Below are 21,850 nucleotides of genomic sequence, written 5' to 3'. Positions count from 1 at the left end.
TTAATCACAAATACTTTTCTGCGGTCCATGACGATGCTAACTCTCTCTTAGCTAGCTCGACTAAGCACTTGCCTCTGCTAGCGAAACACTGTGCTAACATTAGCTAGACTGTACCACTGAAAGTAACAGTTTTAAATTTGTAAAACCCAATTTCTTCTGGACAGAATAGGTTCTGACTTACTCGTCTGAACCTACAGGAATCTTTTGTTATGTCTCGTGGGTTTCATAACCACACCTTTATAACAACTCAACAATGATGAGATGGAAGACAGGAGTTTGGTTGAACCACTTATCTAGAACGTGATCAGTCAACACATGCAAACCCCCATGATGCTCTGCGGCACGCCTACGGCAATACATAACAGTTACATTGATTGAGCTTTAATGTTATTCATGTGATAAGACTCATTTACCTGCCCTGCCCATCTGCTGCCCTTGCTAGCTCAGCTAGCCGAACAGGTAATACAGGTGAGACTATGCTGCACAGATTTTTTGCGCATAGCCCACACACCGTCACTGTTGTCAGAAAACAGAACAACCACAAACCCCTTCAGTGTTAGGAGAGTAAGGAGTCTACAAGTTCCCTGGCCTGTTATCACGCTTGTTTGAACATCGCAATTGAGCAGAACAGGAGAGCAGCGACAAGGTAAAATTTGAATAAGCTTTTTAGGTCACAGTCACTGAATTTGTTGAGTAGGCTAATATTTAATTTTGGATTTCAACATGTTTTTTTTCCTTTTTCTCAACACTTTGTTACGCAGAAAGCTAGCCATCATGTTCATTCATAGTTATTTCACATGCTCGGAACAAGGGCAGGTGTTTGTTACCTTTGAACACAGGACAGCATGAACTCAGTTGTGATTCGGAGCTTATAATGGGGGATAAGCCGACGACTGTAGCCGAGAGCAACATTTCCAACATATACTATTAAAGATGCATTCCAACAACATATTTGTAACATATTGTTTGAATTGGATTCATAAAAAAAAAACATAATTGAAATGGATGATGTAGTAGACAAAAAATGGGGACCGTTTTGACTCAAGAGCACCACTCTCAAAACGAATGGCTGAAATAATTTCAAAAAGTTCTGGACCATCACTTTAATAATGCCCAAGCACACATTGTTTTTTCCCCCATTAAATAACCATGACAATATTTCCATGTATTTTCAAACGGAAACGCTAACTTTTTGTAGGCCTTCAGACATTTGAAAAGAAAGAGCAACAATAGTAGCCTACCGATAAACTGTGAGGAGAAAAAAGACAATGAGATTATCTCCAGAATGTGTCTCAGCCTAAGTGTCAAATAAAATGATAGTAGTTGCTATAACATTTAAGACATAAGCCTATTATCATAGTGCATTTGAATTATTATGTTAGAATGTGTTTGGTCTTTTGTTAGTTCAATTAAATCTTTTTCATATTAAAAGGCCTTATTAAGATGAAATGTGTCATTTCAGACGTGTTTGTGCCCTACGTGTCTCCTACTGTGAATTCGATGTCTGTCCTCCTCGGTCCAGACATGCCTGTGCCAGTACCTAAACCACGGGCACGGTACAAGCGGGCTGGCGGGAGCTTACAGAGCCAGCTCTCTTCTGAGAGGTGACTTATCCTCATCATGTTTACTTGTTTTACCAAACACCTGATATGTTCTTGGTGATTATTTTCTAATTATTTGTTTTTACATTTGTTTTCAAGGGATTTTCTATGTGATACACCTGATCCAGCAGCAAGTACAGAAAATCCTAGCAAAGGTAGACCCTGGTGCTTATCATGATAACAATGACATTATTTGATCAATGATAAAGATTTGGACAACATATATATCTTCTTTGAAACAAGATGAGTTTCGTTAGAACTAACCTGTAATAACAGGCCATATTCAATTGACTCAGACACAATGCGTCAGCTAAACAGCTCACCTTTCAACAACTCACCAAGGAGCGATCTGCTATCATGCTAAACAAGATTTGTTCCGTGCAAGTCATAAAAGAGATTCCTCCCCCACTTGTCAATCAGTAAAGTCTGCATCCTGTTCAATGTGATGCTGAGTTTAATACGTAATCTCCAGTAAAACATTCCTAAAGCTAAAGATAGCTCCAGTGCACTGTCATAATAGCAACACAAGAAAAACTGGTTTTGTTCTAGTCACAAATACTTGTGATTCGGTGACAGACTTCTGTAAGATTCACTGCTTTAATTTCTCACCAGACAACGCATCATATTTTACTGTATGCCATTTTGTCTTGGGTTCACAGGTATTCCACCCACAAATGATTTGCTGGTAGAAAGTGAAGACAACCATGCCATTATCCTAAATAAACCTCCATTCAGCCCTGCCATCCCCAGCCCAGCTAATGAGAATCAAAGCCAGCATAACTTCCCTCTCTTCAGATCTGATTCTGGAGTGACTCTGTCTTGCCCATTACTGGGCAGTAATGATCCAAATGGACTCCACGACAGACCTGCCTGGTCATCCACCCCTCCATACAGTTCTGCTGCAGATTATGACCCCGATATCACTGTAGTAGCTGACTGGGCAAAAGACCTTGGATCGGAATCTTCCAATGATGATGATGCCGTTGCTGGAGAAATAAAGAACCTGTCTCAGATGAACAAGTGAGTTTTATCTATCAGGTGAGTGAAGTGAGTTTTAGTAATCAGGTTTAAAGGCATAGGTAACAAAACAGTACAGGCCATGTCCAAAGACATGGCAGAATATGTATATCCATTTATGTGACAAGCTACAGGTCACAGAAAACATGAAACGGTGGTAGAAACGTTGAAATGGCTTTGTCTCATTCTTCCATGCCGCGGTTCCAGTGTGGTGTCAAGGCAGGTCGGTGTTGTCCCCAATGGAGAAACCCCTCAGCCTCCTGTGGAACAGGCTTCTCTTCAGACCAGACCAGTCAAACAGAAGGCCCCACGGTACGTCACAGCGCCCCATCACAGCAGACAGACAGTGAACAGACAGCTTTCACGGGGAGTTCAATAGAATAAAAATCGCCACCTAATCAACAGAAATGTTAAGATAGCACCTTACCAATATTGACGTATTTCATGGTTGTGATGGTATGGTATAATTGAAAACCCATTGGAATGATCATTGGGGTGTAGCCAGATCCGACATGGAACAGCAGCTATTTGACGTTGAGCGGGATATACTTGTTTACCTAACTCATCTCTGAACCCCGCAAGTGCCTTTGTTGATGTATCCAGATCACTGTATTCCGCATACCTGTGTAGCATATTTGTTCAAGATAGCTGACAGCTAATGAAACCGTTGTCCATGTGTATGTTTCTGTTAGATAACTCCTCCATTTGTTCACAGTGCTGCCACCATCCGCGTCAGCAGGAGAAAGCAGGCAGCAGCGAGCAGTGGTGGTGCCCAGCTATCAGAGTCCTCTCGTAGGGAGAGTATTGTGTCCAGATCCAGCTGGCTGGATGTATGGAAGGGACGCAGGTAATGTGGAACACTGTGGGACGGGAGATATGCACTGTTACATTTCAGCAACACCTTACCGAAATCGCACTCTTTGATATGACGTTTCAGATTCATTTCTATGTTTTTGGAAATGTTGAGATACTTTGTGTCCCTGAAGGCACAATGTTCTGTGGGCCACCCTGGACGGACAGTTGGTATCACTATGGAAGAAACGCACAGTGAGTGAACCACCACCACCACACCATGGTCCAATGAACCCTTCCTTTGAGTTTTGGCATAACGTTTGTTATGACATTATTGTATCTCCCGGGCTATGCCTCACACTATTTCCCCATCTTCCGTGCTGCAGGACAAGTTCCCAGACATAGTGTTCCACGTGTCAAGTATCACCGACGTCCGTAAGCAGGAGAAAGGACGCTTCTCCATTTACTTCAGCAAGAAACACTTTGAGTTCATGGCACACAACAAAGGTGAGCTGCTGATGGATATGGACTCTCCCTTTGGTTCCAAGTGTTTTTGTGCTGTGCCTTGACTCTCCCCACCTCTCTCCCTGGTCCCAGAGGTACAGGAGGGCTGGGTGACTTCCCTTCTGGCTTCTCGTGGACAGCACCCCCCAGTCCCTCCGGAGCAGCATGGAGCCCTGACCATGAAGAACCCTCGCAGCAGCAGAGTGTACGCTGCCATCTGTGGACACAACCTATGGATCTACAACAATAAAGAGGTGGGGATAGGGAACAGGACTCAGCTGTGATCCATCAATATATGATTGTTTGATGATTTGGGAGGACATCTTCAGTGCATTTTGTGTCGCTCAGTTATTGTCATTGTGCCATGCAGGACTTCCAGTTGGGGGTTGGGATGACGTATGTGTCCATGAACGTGGCTTCAGTGAAGCAGACTGGCCGTCATAACTTCAGCCTCATCACACCGTACAAAACCTTCAAGTGAGTGTCCAGCTCCTTCTCTCTCTTTCGCTGTCTCTCAGTCTGAGCTGACTCAAGACAATTGCTCTTCTCGCAGATTATCTGGCCCGTGTATGTGAGCACCTTGCTTTACTGACTACTGAAAAACACAATCTTTGTTTGCTCTAGTTTCTCCACAGACTCATTGAGGGAGCTGGGCGTGTGGCTGGGGAGCCTGACCCAGGTGATTCGCAGTGCCCTGTCATGCAGCGAGGTGGCCGAGCGACTCTGGGCCAGCCCATGGAACAAAGTGTGTGCCGACTGTGGCTGTGCCAACCCTGAGTGGGCCTCAGTCAACCTGCTGGTGGTCATCTGTGAGGCCTGTGCAGGTAAGCCGGGACTGCGGTGAGCCTAAATAAGTAGGCACAGAATGTGTATGGATTGCAAAATTTGCTCGACATGACCTTTGTTAATAGTTTCCTTATTGTTTCTCTAAGGCCAGCATCGGTCTTTGGGCATGCACGTGTCCAAAGTGAGAAGCCTGAAGTTGGACATTAAAGTGTGGACCGAACCTCTGATTCTGGTGAGATGACTTTTCCTGTTCTAATGCTACAGTGTATGTCTTGCCAAATACTCAAAGTCTAAAATAACATTATGTGAAAATAGGCACTACTAAATAAACTCAGCAAAAAAAGAAACGTCCTCTCACTGTCAACTGTGTTTATTTTCAGAAAACTTAACGTGTAAATATTTGTATGAACATAACAAGATTCAACAACTGAGACATAAACTGAACAAGTTCCACAGACATGTGACTAACAGAAATGGAATAATGTGTCCCTGAACAAAGGGGGGGTCAAAATCAAAAGTAACATTCAGTATCTGGTGTGGCCACCAGCTGCATTAAGTACTGCAGTGCATCTCCTTCTCATGGACTGCACCAGATTTGCCAGTTCTTGCTGTGAGATTTTACCCCACTCTTCCACCAAGGCACCTGCAAGTTCCCGGACATTTCTGGGGGGAATGGCCCTAGCCCTCACCCTCTGATCCAATAGGTCCCAGACGTGCTCAATAGGATTGAGATCCGGGCTCTTCGCTGGCCATGGCAAAACACTGACATTCCTTTATTTTGGAAATCACGCACAGAACGAGCAGTTTGGCTGGTGGCATTGTCATGCTGAAGGGTCATATCAGGATGAGCCTGCAGGAAGGGTACCACTTGAGGGAGGAGGATGTCTTCCCTGTAACGCACAGCGTTGAGATTGCCTGCAATGACAACAAGCTCAGTCCGATGATGCTGTGACATACCGCCCCAGACCATGATGGACCCTCCACTTCCAAATCGATCCCGTTCCAGAGTACAGGCCTCAGTGTAACGCTCATTCCTTCGACGCTAAACGCGAATCCGACCATCACCCCTGGTGAGACAAAACCGCGACTTGTCAGTGAAGAGCACTTCTTGCCAGTCCTGTCTGGTCCAGCGATGTTGGGTTTGTGCCCATAGGCGACATTGTTGCCTGTGATGTCTGGTGAGGACCTGCCTTACAACAGGCCTACAAGCCCTCAGTCCAGCCTCTCTCAGCCTATTGCGGACAGTCTGAGCACTGATGGAGGGATTGTGTGTTCCTGGTGTAACTTGGGCAGTTGTTGTTGCCATCCTGTACCTGTCCCACAGGTGTGATGTTCGGATGTACCGATCCTGTGCAGGTGTTGTTACACGTGGTCTGCCACTGCGAGGACGATCAGCTGTCCGTCCTGTCTCCCTGTAGCGCTGTCTTAGTCGTCTCACAGTACGAACATTGCAATTTATTGCCCTGGCCACATCTGCAGTCCTCATGCCTCCTTGCAGCATGCCTAAGGCATCTTTCTTTTGGTGTTTTTCAGAGTCAGTAGAAAGGCCTCTTTAGTGTTCTAAGTTTTCATAACTGTGACCTTAATTGCCTACCGTCTGTAAGCTGTTAGTGTCTTAACGACCGTTCCATAGGTGCATGTTCATTAATTGTTTATGCTTCATTGAACAAGCATGGGAAACAGTGTTTAAACCCTTTACAATGAAGATCTGTGAAGTTATTTGGATTTTTACGAATTATCTTTGAAAGAGTTGAAAAAGGGACGTTTCTTTTTTTGCTGAGTTTACATATACAAATGATATTCTCTCTTTCTTCCATAGCTCTTTGTCCATTATGGGAACAAAGCAGCCAATGATGTGTGGGGTCACAACGTGCCGGGTGCAGAGCAGATCCTGCCGGACTCCTCAGTGGATCAGAGGGGGGAGTTCATTAGGGCTAAGTACACCAAGGGCCGATACAGACGGACCCATCCGTTAGCCTCCAGCCAGAAACTGCTCAACAAGGTCAGCCAGCCTCAGCCTACACTGCTGCTGTCAACCAGCAGAGGGCAGTGTACTTATTCAGGTTTTCGTTTAGATCCCTTCCAAACTTGTGTTATTATACATTTGTAAGCATCCATTTCTGATTCCTATCAATCTTAAAAGATAGAAACATACACCTAAACCTCCCAGAGTCTGTACAGGAAAAACTGTGCTAAATGAGATGTGTTATTGGTTGTTATGGCAACATCATCCCCTCACCCTATGTCCTCCAGAGGCTGTGTGAGATAGTGTGTGGCCCTAATGTCCCAGAGACCATGTCCCTGCTGTGCTCGGGGGCGCGGGTCCTGTGCCACTCAGGGGACCCTCATTGCTCCTCACCCATCTCACTGGCAGAGCGGGCTGGCCAGGCCATGCAGACTGAGTTCCTCAGACACAACGAGTACACAGGTATTGACATCAGAGGTCCAGGCTCTAAGATCCACAGTACTGCTGTTGTTTTGTGTTTGTGCGTAGTCTCAACTTGTCACTTTCCATGAAGTCAGTACATCAAATGTCGGTCTTGTTCATCATGGTTTCTCCTATCTGTTTGTTTTTCTTCTCTACAGAGGCCCCTGCCTATGCTCATCAGAAGCCCAGCAGAGACCCTGCTACCTCTGTCCCCTTTTCTGCTGCAGGTACACGTATACTATGAGTGCATCACAATTGCCTAAAAGGGGACTTCGTAGTGGGTGTACAATTGTAAATGTGTGTGTGGCAGGAGAGGAGCTCCATGGGAAGTTGGAAGAGGACCGCTTCCTGTTCTCCCAGGAGAATGACTCTGCTGCCTGTGATGTTCTGGACCTGAGGGAGGTCATCTCCATCTTCGACTGCTCCAACGGGTATTGCAACCTTATGATCTTAGCGTTGTGGGAGAAAACACATGTTTTTATGATTTGATCTGTGTTGATAAGACATAAGGGTGACTGTTGATTTTGTGCTCCTTCACAGACCAACTCACGCGTTTGAGATGGTGACTCTGACGGACCAGTTGCTGTGCAGTGCTGATACAGAAGATGGTTTACTCGTACACCTTCTCCATATTCTCAAGGTAGCACAATAAACAGCTGTGATGATAGCAACCGTTGTGCCAACTGTACTCTATCCTGTAAAGGGTACAGATAAACAGACAGAACAAATAAAGTAATGTGGTTATAACTGATATGTTCTCCCCCCTGACAGGTGGTGTTGCCCGGGCCCATAGACGAGGAGGAGCTGGACAGGGGGTTTGCTATGTCCCGGGTGTCTCTGAGGGAGGGAGGAGGCCTGCAGCACAACGAGGTCTGGGCAGTGCTCCGTGGAGGTCAGGTCCTCATCTATCCTACTGACCTGCAGCGCCACAGAGAGAGGCTAACACTCAACCCTGAGACGCAATACAGTAAGTCCCATCTCACCTCATTGTTCGGACTGCGTGTTTACACAGCATGATGTACATGCCTTGTGCAGATGAGCAGAAGTTTCATAATGAGGTAATATGACTGTGTATCTCACCCAACACTGACAATGTTCTTTTCTGCCCACAGAGATAGATTCCTCTGAGAACACCATAGAGCTGGTCACTGGAGAGAGGTCAGCACTACAGGAACACTTTGTTATAACAAGTCACATTCGCATCTACTTATGTCATAGCAGCAGTTCCCAAACGTTTTTTCAGCATCATTCAAAGGAAGGAATGTGTCCAGTGTATCTATTGCTTGCTCTCTTCTTCCTGCTAGAACCATGTCCATGCAGTTTGAACGAGACCACAGCTGTCAGTCCTGGCACAGCCTACTGAAACGGGCAGTGACCACAGAGAGGAAGCTGTACCAGGTGCCCCCCAACACCATTGGCAATGTGCCCCCTGCCATCGAGAGGTGTATCTCACACATCACACAATATGGTATGTTCCATTTGACACTGGAACAAGTATTGTAGTGATCCGGATGACAAGGAAAAATGATTCTCACAATTCTACAGCTGCATCAGCTCCACTCCTCTCTCTCCCTCCCAGGTTTAAAGGTGGATGGGCTGTACCGGCGCTGTGGCTTGGCCACTAAGATCAGTTATCTGGTGGAGGCCCTCAGCAGTTCACCTACAACTACCCCTCTGGAGACAGACGAAGAGGGTCTCCTGGACGCTGCGGGGGCCCTGAAGCAGTATGTCCGCCAGCAAGTGGTCCTCATCCCAGAAACACACAGGAAACTATGGGTGGAGGCTGCAGGTACTCTCCTTCTCATCTTAATCTCTTGTGGACAGACTATGTCAACATAAATGGTACTGTAGAGCTGTCCTGATACAAGGAGACGAGGTAGATAACGAGCAGCATTAGTTCCGGTGCTTTTGGACAGATCACAATTCTGCAGTTGTTAGCATCTTTCGAACATCGGAAAGGGAGGGGATATTTGGCCGATAGACTTGCCTGTAACTTGCAAAGAGAGAGGGGGGAGCTCTGTGTTCCGATTCCGATCATCATTCTATCTCTTCTCTTAACACGCATGGACCCAGAACTTAATCGAGCAGCTGACCAATTACGCAAGACCCCCCTCCCCCCACAGTTTAGGGTCACCATGGACATATTTGACCAGTATCTAGAATAACAAACAAACCCTGATACAGATGGAAGTTGTTTAATACAAGCTGTGATTTAAATAATGGGGTTCTCATACATCGCCTTTGTCACCATAGCTCACACAGAAGAGACCTTTAGACTGGCCACATACCGCGGACTACTGAAGAAGCTGCCCCCTGACAACAGAATCACACTCAACGCCCTCTGCGGGCACTTCTACATGTAAGAACAACACGTGATCAACGACTGTCAAATTTAAAAGGGCAACGGAATTAACCTGCATGACTAATGTTAATTCACTGTTGTCAACCCCTCCTTCTAGAGTTCAGCAGTATAGTGCAGAGAACCGTATGACAGCTCAGAACCTGGCGCTGGTGTTTGTCCCCACGCTATTCCAGGAGCTGGCCATGAACACTGACATGGTGAAGCTCACCAGAGAGCTCATTATCCACCACACACTCCTCTTCCTGGTAAGACACTTTGAGCTCCATCTCTTCTATTGGGTCATGGAACATATAGCAGCAAAAAGCAGTGAAAGACTGACAATGAACTAGACTAGACATTTTTACCTACCATGTCTTGCAATCTACAGGGTAAAGAAGAGGAGTCTGACATGGAGAGTGAAGAACTAATAACTAAGTTATAGAAAAAATATACAGTACCAGTCAAAAGTTTGGACACACCTACTCATTCCAGGGTTTTTTGTACTACATATGGAATCATGCAGTAACCAAAAAGGTGTTAAACATATCAAAATATATTTAATATTTGAGATTCTTCAAAGTAGCCACTCTCTGCCTTGACGATAGCTTTGCACACTCTTGACATTTTCTCAACCAGCTTCATGAGGTAGTCACCTGGAAAGCTTTTCAATTAACAGGTGTGCCTTGTTAAAAATACATTTGTGGAATTTCTTTCCTTCTTAATGTGTTTGAGCCAAATCAGTTGTGTTGTGACAAGGTAGGGATGGTATACAGAAGATAGCCCTATTTGGTAAAAGACCAAGTCCATATTATGCCAAGAACAGCTCAAATAAGCAAAGAGAAGCGACAGTCCATCATTACTTTAAGACATGAAGGTCAGTCAATGAACTTTGAAAGTTTCTTCAAGTGCAGTTGCAAAAAACATCAAGCGCTATGATGAAACTGGCTCTCATGAGGACCCAGAGGAAGACCCAGAGTTACCTCTGCTACAGAGGATAAGTTCATTAGAGTTAACTGCACCTCAGATTGCAGCCCAGATAAATGCTTCACAGAGTTCAAGTACCAGACACATTTCAATATCAACTGTTCAGAGGAGAGTGTGTGATTCAGGCCTTCATGGTCAAATTGCTGCAAAGAAACCACTACTAAAGGATACCAATAATAAGAAGAGACTTGCTTGGGCCAAGAAACATGAGCAATCGACATTAGACTGGTGGAAATCTGTCCTTTGGTCTGAGGAGTCCGAATTTGAGATTTGTGGTTCCAACCGCCAAGTAGGTGAATGGATGATCTCCGCATGTGTGGTTCCAACCATGAAGCATGGAGGAGGAGGTGTGATGGTGTGGGGGTGCTTTGCTGGTGACACTGTCAGGGATTTATTTAGAATTCAAGGCACACTTAACCAGCATGTCTACCACAGCATTCTGCAGCGATACGCCATCCCATCTGGTTTGCGCTTTGTGGGACTATCATTTGTTTTTCAACAGGACAATGACGCCAAACACACCTCCAGGCTGTGTAAGGGCTACTTGACCAAGGAGAGTGATGGAGTGCTGCATCAGATGACCTGGCCTCCACAATCACCCAACCTCAACCCAATTGAGATAGTTTGGGATAAGTTGGACCTCAGAGTGAAGGAAAAGCCACGAACAAGTGCTCAGCATATGTGGGAACTCCTTCAAGACTGTTGGAAAAGCATTCCTCATGAAGCTAGTTGAGAGAATGCCAAGAGTGTGCAAAGCTGTCATCAAGGCAAAGGATGGCTACTTTGAAGAATCTGAAATATAAAATATTTGTTTAACTTTTTTTGGTTACTACATGATTCCATGTGTAATTTCATAGTTTTGATGTTTTCACTATTATTATATGATGTAGAAAATAGTAAAAATAAAGAACAAGTCTTGAGTGAGTAAGTGTGACCAAGCTTTTGACTGGTAATGTATATTTGCCTTTGGCTGTCAAGGAAAGCTTATATTGGAAATATATTTGGTTACAGGGTGTCCTTTCACCTTCTGCTAATTGTGGGGTTAACAAGAACATTTTATCAATAGTAGTTTTCATAACTTCTTTGAATTGTACATTTAGGTCATGGACGGGTTCAAACATATTTATTCAACATGGCTTTATTGTCATTTAGGTGACTGTAAAATAATAACAAAATTGTATGTTGTTACATCAAACTGTTTGAAACAGTTTTATGACAAATCTCTTGGAAATAAAATGTATGACATAAACCAAGAAACATGTTTTTTCCCCTTCTTATTTATTGGATGTAACTTTTTTTTATTATTATATATTTTCTTACGCTTATTTTACCGATAAGTTGACTGAGAGCACATTCTCATTTACAGCAATGACCTGCAGTATAGTTACGGTGGAGAGGAGGGGGGATGAATGAGCCAATTGGAAGCTGGGGATGATTAGGTGGCCATGATGGTATGAGTGCCAGATTGGGAAGTTAGCCAGGACCCCGGCGTTAACAACCCTACTCTTACAATAAGCACCATGGGATCTTTAGTGACCACAGAGGGTCAAGACACCCGTTTAATGTCCCATTCGGAAGACGGCACCCTACACAGGGCAATGTCCCCAATTACTGTCCTGGGGCATTGGGATATTGTATTTTAGACCAGAGGAAATAGTGTCTCCTACTGGCCCTCCAACACTATTTCCAGCAGTATCTGGTCCAGCAGACCAGGATCGACCCTGCTAAGTTAATAGAGACATTCGTGTAAAAGCAAAACATTGTGCTCCAATTCTCATTGATGGTTACATTAACAAAAATAAAGATAACAAGTAATAAAAACTATACACAATCTAGTATTCCACAAAACACAAACAGGATTTCTAGCAAACAATATATTGCAAGATGTTCAGATTTTCAAAATGTTCCAAAAGATGCAAGAGGGGAGAACATTAATACTTAGGCCTCTTCGGTTTCTCCCTGAAATAAAAATGAGTAAAATGAATATAGAGCAGTGTGAATTTAACATACATTTATCAACATAATTGACAACGTGCCTTTTATGTTTAAACAATAAGGCATGAGAATCCGAAAATTATTGTGTGAATAACTCCCGACAATGGGCTGTTCTTAGGCCCGTGTAACGCCCTGGCCATTGAGAGGGGTTTTTGTTCTTTATTTTGGTTAGGCCAGGGTGTTACATTGGGTGGGCGTTCTATGTTCCTTTCTCTATGTTTTTGTATTTCTTTGTTTTGGGCCATGTGTGGCTCCCAATCAGGCACAGCTGAAGCTCGTTGTTGCTGATTGGGAGTCACACATAAGGAGCATGTTTTTCCTTTGGGTTTTGTGGGTAAGTGTTTTCTGTATAGTGTGTTCCTAACAGAACTGTTGCTAGTCGTTTTTTGGTTTCTTTTGTATAGTGTTAGTTGATCATTAAATCCTTTCATGATGAACACATCCTCCGCTGCACCTTGGTCTCATTTGAATGACGGCCGTTACAGAACTACCCACCAACAACGGACCAAGCAGCAGAGGAAGGAGAAGCGCCAGGAGAGGAGCGTTCAGGATTCGTGGACTTGGGAGGAAATCCTGGATGGGAAAGGACCATGGGCTCAAGCTGGGGATTATCGCCGCCCGCAGTGGGAGATCGAGGCGGCGAGAGCTGAGAGGCGCTGGTATGAGGAAAGGGAGCGCAGCAGACACGAGAGGCAGCCCCCCCAACATTTTTTGGGGGGGCACACGGGGAGATTGGCGGAGTCAGGCGGTAGACCTGAGCCAACTCCCCGTGCTTACCAGAAGCAGCGTGGTACTGGTAAGACACCGTGTTATGCTGTGGAGCGCACGGTGTCCCCAGTGCGTGTTTAAAGCCCGGTGCGCTACATACAAGCCCCCCACAAGTGCCATTCGAGTGCAGGCATCGAGCCAGGGCGGATGGTGCCAGCTCAGTGCGTCTGGTCTCCAGTACGCCTCCTCGGTCCAGGTTATCCTGCGCCGGCGTTGCGCACTGTGTCTCCAGAGCGCTGGGAGGGTCCAGTTCGCCCAATGCCTGCTCTCCGCCCGTGCCGGGCCAAAGTGGGAATTCAGCCTGGAGTGTGGGTAAAGGGCGTCCGTACCAGAACTCCAGTGCTCCCCCACAGCCCGGTTTATCCTGTGCCTCCTCCTCGGACCAGGCCTCCAGTGGGTCTCCCCATCCTGGTCAGTCCTGTGCCTGCTCCACAGACCAGGTCTCCAGTGGGTCTCCCCATACTGGTCCGTCCTGTGCCACCTCCCAGGACTAGGCCTCCAGTGGGTCTCCCCATCCTGGTCCGTCCTGTGCCGCCTCCTAGGACTAGGCCTCCAGTGGGTCTCGCAAGTCCGGAGCCGCCAGAGCTGCCCGCCAGTCCGGAGCCAGTCAGGAGCCGCCAGAGCTATTCATTCTACACTATGCTAAATAAATCATTGGCATCAATGGTGTATATACAGTGCCTTCGGAAAGTATTCAGACCCCTTGAATTTTTCCACATTTTGTTAAGTAACAGACTTATTCTAAAATGGATTACATTTTTTTTTAAATCCTTTGCAATCTACACACAATACCCCATAATGACAAAGCGAAAACAGGTTTTAGACATTTTGCATTTATTAAAAATAAGTTGTATCTACAACTTGATTGGAGTCCACCTGTGGTATATTGAATTGATTGGACATGATTTGGAAAGGCACACACCCGTCAATATAAGGTCCAACAGTTGACAATGCATGTCAGAGCAAAAACTTAGCCATGAGGTCGAAGGAATTGTCCGTAGAGCTCCAAGACAGGATTGTTTCGAGGCACAGACCTGGGGAAGGGTACCAAACAAATCCTGCAGCATTAAAGATCCCCAAGAACACAGTGGCCTCCATCATTCTTAAATGGAAGAAGTTTGGAACCACCAAGTTTGGAACCACCGCCCGGCCAAACTGAGTAATCGAGGGAGAAGGGCCTTGGTCAGGGAGGCAACCAAGAACCCGATGTTCATTCTGACAGAGCTCCAGAGTTCCTCTGTGGAGATGGGTGAACCTTCCAGAAGGTCAACCAACTCTGCAGCACTCCACCAATCAGGCCTTTATTGTAGATTGGCCAGACGGAAGCAACTTCTCAGGAAAAGCACATGACAGCCCGCTTGGAGTTTGCCAAAAGGCACCTAAAGATTCTCAGACCATGAGAGACAACATTTTCTGGTCTGATGAAACCAAGATTGAACTCTTTGGCCTGAATGCCAAGCGTCATGTCTGGAGGAAACCTGGCACCATCCTTACGGTGAAGCATGGTGGTGGCAGCATCATGCCTTGGGGATGTATTTCAGCGGCAGGGACTGGGAGACAGGACAACAACCCTAAGCACACAGCCAAGACAACCCGGGCCCACCTAGAGCCTGGACTTGAACCCAATCGAACATCTTTGGTATTGGTATTGTATTAGGATCCCCATTAGCTGTTGCAAAAGCAGTAGCTACTCTTCCTGGGGTCCACACAAAACATGAAACATAATACAGAATGACATAATACAGAACATCAATAGACAAGAAGAGCTCAAGGACAGAACTCCATACATTTAAAAAAAAGGCACTCGTAACCTAGATATTAAGGCATAGACACAGACTATCTAGGTCAAATAGGGGAGAGGCGTTGTGCCATGAGATGTTGCTTTATCTGTTTTTTGAAACCAGGTTTGCTGTTTATTTGAGCAATATGAGATGGAAGTTCCATGTAATAAGGGCTCTATATAATACTGTATGCTTTCTTGAATTTGTTCTGGATTAGGGACTGAAAAGACCACTGGTGGCATGTCTGGTGGGATAAGTGTGCCTGTCAGAGCTGTGTGTAAGTTGACTATGCAAACAATTTGGGATTTTCAACACATTGTTTCTTATAAAAATAAGTGATGCAGTCAGTCTCTCCTCAACTCTTAGCCAAGAGAGAATGGCACGCATAGTATTTATATCAGCCCTCTGATTACAATGAAGAGCAAAACATGCTGCTCTATTCTGGGCCAGCTGCAGCTTAACTAGGTCTTTCCTTTCAACACTGGACCACACGACTGTACAATAATCAAGATTAGACAAAACTAGATCCTGCAGAACTTGCTTTTTGGATTGTGGTGTCAAAAAAACAGATCATCTCTTTATTACGGCCAGACCTCTCCCCATCTTTACAACCATTGAATCTATAGGTTTTGACCATAACAGTTTAAAATCTAAGGTAACGCCAAGTAATTTAGTCTCCTCAACTTGTTCAACAGCCACACAATTCATTACCAGATTCAGCTGAGGTCTAGAACATAAGGAATGATTTGTACCAAATACAATACTCTTAGTTTTAGAGATGTTCAGGACCAGTTTATTACTGGCCTCCCATACCAAAACAGACTGCAACTCTTTGTTAAGGGTTTCAGTGACTTCATGCTATATTTAATGCCAGTGGCAGGTTGTTGGTAAAAATAGAAAAGAGTAGAGGGCCTAGAGAGCTGCCCTGATGTACACCACACTTTACATGTTTGACATTAGAGAAGCTTCCATTAAATAAAACCCTTTGAGTTATATTAGATAGATAGCTCTGAATCCATGATATGGCAGAAGTTGAAGAGCCATAACACATACGTTTTTTTATGGTCAATAATATCAAAGTCTGCACTGAATTCCAACAGTACAGCTCCCACAATCTTCTTATTATCAATTTCTTTCAACCAATCCTCAGTCATTTGTGTCAGTGCACTGTTGAGAGCCCTTCTCTATAAGCTTGCTGAAAGTCTGTTGCTAATTTGTTTACAGAGAAATAGCATTGTAGTTAGTCAAACACTATGTTTTCCAACAGTTTGCTAAAAGCTGGCAGCAAGCTTATAGGTCTGCTATTAGAACCAGTAAAGGCCACTTTACCACTCTTGGGTAGCGGAATTACTTTGGCTTCCCTCCAGGCCTGAGGACAAAGACTTTCCTCTAGGCTCAGATTAAAGATATGACAGATAGGAATGGCTATGGAGTCAGCTACAATCCTCAGTAGCTTTCCATCTAAGTTGTCAATGCCAGGAGGTTTGTCATTATTGATTGATAACAATAATTTTTCCACCTCTCCCACACTAACTTTACAAAATTCTAACTTGCTTCCATTATTCATTTTTTATGCATGAATACAATTGTTCACTGTTTGTTGTTGACATTTCCTGCCTAAGTTTGTTTGCTATGCCAATGAAATAATCATTAATAATAAGCCATCTGATTCGATGAAAGATGGAGTTGAATTTGTCTTTCTGTCCATAATTTAATTTAAAGTACTCCATAGTTTTTTCCCATCATTCTTCACGTCATTGGTCTTAGCTTCATAATGCAGTTTCTTCTTCTTTTCACATAATTTCTTAATCTGCAGTAAGAAAGCCAGTCAGATGTGCAGCCAGACTTATTAGCCACTCCTTTTGCCCCATCTCTTTCAACCATACAGTTTTTCAATTCCTCATCAATCCATGGAGCCTTAACAGTTGTAACAGTCAGGTTCTTAACAGGTGCATGTTTATCACTAATTGGAAGAAGCAATTTCATAAATCCATCGGGGCCCTGCAAGGTTGTGTGAGCTCAGCCGTCTTCTTCATTCTGTACACCAATGATTGCACAAGTCAAAACACCAAGCGTCACATCATTAATTTCTCTGACGACACCATCCTCCTGGCCCAAGTGGATGACGGCAGCGTAGCCTAGTGGTTAGAGCATTGGGCTACTAACCGAAAGGTTGCAAGTTCGAATCCCAGAGCTGACATGGTACAAATCTGTTGTTCTGCCCCTGAACAAGGCAGTTAACCCACTTTTCCTAGGCTGTCATTGAAAATAAGAATTTGTTCTTAACTGACTTGCCTAGTTAAATAAAGGGAAAATATATATATATTTTTTAAACATCGACCTCCCACTGTACCTAGGCAATCTAAACAGCCTTGTGCAGTGGTGGGACGCAAACTCTCTGGTCCTGAATGTCACACAGGAAGGTATCTTTGACCCCAGGTCAGTGGCTGACTGGAGCCAGGTCGTCACTCACAGTGAACACTTCCAGCAGTTTGACTCCTATAAATACCTGGGAGTACAGTCGTGGCCAAAAGTTTTGAGAATGACACAAATATTAATTTCCACAAAGGTTGCTGCTCCAGTGTCTTTAGATATTTTTGTCAGATGTTACTATGGAATACTGAAGTAGAATTACATGCATTTCATAAGTGTCAAAGGCTTTTATTGACAATTACATGAAGTTGATGCAGAGTCAATATTTGCAGTGTTGACCCTTCTTTTTCAAGACCTCTGCAATCCACCCTGGCATGCTGTCAATTAACTTCTGGGCCACATCCTGACTGATGGCAGCCCATTCTTGCATAATCAATGCTTGGAGTTTGTCCACCCGCCTCTTGAGGATTGACCACAAGTTTTCAATGGGATTAAGGTCTGGGAAGTTTCCTGGCCATGGACCCAAAATATCGATGTTTTGTTCCCCGAGCCACTTTGTTATCACTTTTGCATTATGGCAAGGTGCTCCATCATGCTGGAAAAGGCATTGTTTGTCACCAAACTGTTCCTGGATGGTTGGGAGAAGTTGCTCTCGGAGGATGTGTTGGTACCATTCTTTATTCATGGTTGTGTTCTTATGCAAAATTGTGAGTGAGCCCACTCCCTTGGCTGAGAAGCAACCCCACACATGAATGGTCTCAGGATGCTTTACTGTTGGCATGACACAGGACTGATGGTAGCGCTCACCTTGTCTTCTCCGGACAAGCTTTTTTCCGGATGCCCCAAACAATCGGAAAGGGGACTCATCAGAGAAAATGACTTTATCCCAGTCCTCAGCAGTCCAATCTCTTTATCTTTTGCAGTGTATCAGTCTGTCCCTGATGTTTTTCCTGGAAAGAAGTTACTTCTTTGCTGCCCTTCATGACACCAGGCCATCCTCCAAAAGTCTTCACCACACTGTGCGTGCAGATGCACTCACACCTGCCTGCTGCCATTCCCGAGCAAGCTCTGTACTGGTGGTGCCCCGATCCCGCAGCTGAATCAACTTTAGGAGACGGTCCTGGCGCTTGCTGTACTTTCTGGGCTGAAATGCAGTGGAAAAGTTTTTTGGGGATTCAGTTGATTTGCATATCAAATTGGGACTTTGCAATTAATTGCAATTCATCTGATCACACTTCATAACATTCTGGAGTATATGCAAATTGCCATCATATAAACTGAGGCAGTAGACTTAGTGAAAATTAATATTTGTGTCATTCTCTAAACGTTTGGCCATGCCTGTACATGTTGACCATGGCCTGAGATGGAGTGTCCATGTGTTGTGGTGTGTATTCATGGATGCCAAGGGAAGCCAGTCTTCCACCAATATTTCACCAATAAAAAAAGATACATTATTTTATAATTGTATCTTTCGTCTCTGACTGTGTTTTCATAATTTTCCATCAAGTGGCAGAATCTCACCGGAAAAATCATCAGAGGGAGGGAAACAGCACCCCTCTGTCTCAGTATGTGTAGCCCATGTACAGTTGAAGTCGGAAGTTTACATACACTTAGGTTGGAGTCATTAAAACTCATTTTTCAACCACTCCACAAATGTCTTGTTAACAAACTATAGTTTTGGCAAGTCGGTTAGGACATCTAGTTTGTGCATGATACAAGTTATTTTTCCAACAATTGTTTACAGACAGATTATTTCACCTATAATTCACTGTATCACAACTCCAGTGGGTCAGATGTTTACATACACTAAGTTGACTGTGCCTTTAAACAGCTTGGAAAATTCCAGAAATTGATGTCATGGCTTTAGAAGCTTCTGATGGGCTAATTGACATCATTTGAGTCAACTGGAGGTGTACCTGTGGATGTATTTCAAGGCCTGCCTTCAAAGTCAGTGCCTCTTTGCTTGACATCATGGGAAAATCAAAAGAAATCAGCCAAGACCTCAGAAAAACAATTGTAGACCTCCACAAGTCTGGTTCATCCTTGGGAGAAATTTCCAAACGCCTGAAGGTACCACGTTCATCTGTACAAACAATAGTACACAAGTATAAACACCATGGGACCACGCAGCCGTCATACCCCTCAGGAAGGAGACAAGTTCTGTCTCCTAGAGATGAACGTACTTTGGTGCGAAAAGGTGCTAATCAACACCAGAACAACGGCAAAGGACCTTGTGAAGATGCTGGAGGAAACAGGTACAAAAGTATCTATATCCACAGTGAAACGAGTCCTATATCGACATAACCTGAAAGGCCGCTCAGCAAGGAAGAAGCCACTGCTCCAAAACCGCCATAAAAATCCCAGACTACGGTTTGCAACTGCATATGGGGACAAAGATCATACATTCTGGAGAAATGTCCTCTGGTCTGATGAAACAAAAATAGAACTGTTTGGCCATAATGACCATCATTATGTTTGGAGGGAAAAGGGGGAGGCTTGCAAGCCGAAGAACACCATCCCAACCGTGAAGCACGGCGGTGGAAGCATCATGTTGTGGGGGTGCTTTGCTGCAGGAGGGCCTGGTGCACTTCACAAAATAGATGGCACCATGAGAAGGAAAATGATGTGGATATATTGAAGCAACATCTCAAGACATCAGTCAGGAAGTTACAGCTTGGTTGCAAATGGGTCTTCCAAATGGACAATGACCCCAAGCATACTTACAAAGTTGTGGCAAAATGGCTTAAGGACAACAAAGTCAAGGTATTGGAGTGGCCATCACAAACCCCTGACCTCAATCCCATAGAAAATGTGTGGGCAGAACTGAAAAAGCATGTGTGTGCAAGGAGGCCTACAAACCTGACTCGGGTACACCAGCTCTGTCAAGAGGAATGGGCCAAAATTCACCCAACTTATTGTGGGAAGCTTATGGAAGGCTACCCAAAACGTTTGACCCAAGTTAAACAATTTAAAGGCACTGCTACCAAATACTAATTGAGTGTATATAAACTTCTAACCCACTGGGAATGTGATGAAAGAAATTAAAGCTGAAATAAATCACTCTCTCTACTATCACTGTCTCTACCACTTTATTCTTAAAATAAAGTGGTGATCTTAATTGACCTAGGGCAGGGAATCTTTACTAGGATTAAATGTCAAGAATTGTGAAAAACTGAGTTTAAATGTATTTGGCTAAGGTGTATGTAAACTTCCGACTTCAACTGTGTATGATGCTGTCTGGACCAAAATAGTACAACATGTTGCCGCCGTAGCATTTGATTGATTGATGCCAGCAAGCATTTGGCCTCCCTTGATAAAAAAAAAAAATAATAATTAGCCAATCAATGTTGAGCTGAGCTTAACTGTGGATTGTTCTGGTGCAGAAAAAAGTCCCCCAAGGGATGTCAGTTTGGATTTGGTTTCAGACCAATCAAATGACTTCCTAAGCAAAACGTAATTTTCAGAAAAACTTGTCTGTTTCTGGTCTGCTTGTGTTGATGTTCTACAGTAAATACCTTTCTAAATTGTCCCTTTCCCAAGCAATGGATGCAGAGGGGAATTTGGACTTGTGGTTTTGACCAAAATGCACAACCAATATTCACCAAAAAACGCTGCATATTATGTGTGATGTTTGAATAAGATTTACAAACAAATTGATATAAATTGTACATTTAAATCATCACTTGGGAGTATAAAAATCACTTTTGACGTACAGTGCTTTGCAACCAACAACTTACCGCTGGTTTGGTGCTTTTAACTGAAACATCCTCCCTCGTAAGCAAGCTACGCAAACCAGCCAATAAGATGCCGTGTTGAGTAGGTGAAGGCAAGACAAAACTAAAACCAAAAACCCATTGGCTTAACAATAAAGTGGCAAGGGGAATCACTAATATAACCCTGTTTCATATGAACGAATGGGTTATAGAGCAAATATCACAACATAGGTTTTTATTTTTTATTTACTCTTTTTGTACTTTTTAGTGATATCCAAATTGGTACAATAGTTGCCATCTTGTCCCATTGCTGCAACTCCGGACTCGGAAGATTGAGAGTCATGTGTCCTCTGAAACACGAGCCGCACTGCTGCTTGACACACTGCTCGCTTAACCCGGAAGCCAGCCGCACCATGTTTTAGAGGAAACACCATACAGCTGGCAACTGAAGTCAGCGTGCATGCGCCCGGCTGCCACAAGGAGTTCCTAGAGTGCGATGGGACAAGGATATCCCAGCTGGCAAAACCCTCCCCTAGCCAAGACAACACTGGGCCAATTGTATGCCGCCTCATGGGGCTCCCAGTCGTGGCCAGCTGCGACACAGCCCAGGATTGAACCAGATCTGTAGTGACACATCTAGCACTGCAATGCAGTGCCTTAGACCACTGCACCACTCTGTAGGCCTCGCAATATTGCTTTTTTACTGGCTTGGCTTGCTCAGTGATTTTACCCATGCACCGCTACTGTCCATGTGGACTATGTTTTTT

General features: G+C 44.3%; 1 protein-coding gene across 3 annotated transcripts; it reads left to right on the top strand.

Moving 5' to 3' along the window:
- The first annotated feature begins 492 nt into the window (after nucleotides 1-492).
- On the top strand, nucleotides 493-13,113 carry LOC106602939 (arf-GAP with Rho-GAP domain, ANK repeat and PH domain-containing protein 1). 3 transcript variants are annotated; one of them, XM_045716883.1, is made up of 24 exons: nucleotides 493-646; nucleotides 1,463-1,604; nucleotides 1,701-1,756; nucleotides 2,261-2,621; nucleotides 2,826-2,930; nucleotides 3,334-3,465; nucleotides 3,605-3,665; nucleotides 3,797-3,917; nucleotides 4,008-4,168; nucleotides 4,285-4,391; nucleotides 4,539-4,738; nucleotides 4,847-4,932; nucleotides 6,520-6,702; nucleotides 6,954-7,128; nucleotides 7,287-7,355; nucleotides 7,439-7,559; nucleotides 7,669-7,768; nucleotides 7,900-8,095; nucleotides 8,241-8,286; nucleotides 8,433-8,596; nucleotides 8,708-8,917; nucleotides 9,382-9,487; nucleotides 9,588-9,735; nucleotides 12,934-13,113. In XM_045716883.1, exons 2-24 carry the CDS (start codon nucleotides 1,501-1,503, stop codon nucleotides 13,096-13,098), a joined length of 3,177 nt encoding a protein of 1,058 aa, XP_045572839.1. In that variant the 5' UTR covers nucleotides 493-646; nucleotides 1,463-1,500; the 3' UTR covers nucleotides 13,099-13,113. The 3 variants fall into 3 exon arrangements, with proteins under 3 accessions (XP_045572839.1, XP_045572840.1, XP_014051438.1); XM_045716884.1 differs by having other exon boundaries at nucleotides 2,261-2,639; XM_014195963.2 differs by lacking the exon at nucleotides 12,934-13,113 and adding an exon at nucleotides 9,858-10,141.
- The last annotated feature ends 8,737 nt before the right edge of the window (nucleotides 13,114-21,850 follow it).

This window comes from Salmo salar, chromosome ssa04 (genome assembly GCF_905237065.1).
Source record: "Salmo salar chromosome ssa04, Ssal_v3.1, whole genome shotgun sequence".
NCBI lineage: Eukaryota > Metazoa > Chordata > Actinopteri > Salmoniformes > Salmonidae > Salmo > Salmo salar.
Note: the sequence above shows the minus strand (reverse complement) of the source record. Positions and strands in the feature narration are given on the sequence as shown.

Bases quoted from the DNA above. Each gene is read 5' to 3' on its own strand.
- LOC106602939 (XM_045716883.1), top strand. From the start codon at position 1,501: ATGTCTGTCCTCCTCGGTCCAGACATGCCTGTGCCAGTACCTAAACCA. The intron at 2,622-2,825 runs GTGAGTTTTATC...CCGCGGTTCCAG, and splicing joins AACCTGTCTCAGATGAACAA to TGTGGTGTCAAGGCAGGTCG. The intron at 4,933-6,519 runs GTGAGATGACTT...TTTCTTCCATAG, and splicing joins GGACCGAACCTCTGATTCTG to CTCTTTGTCCATTATGGGAA.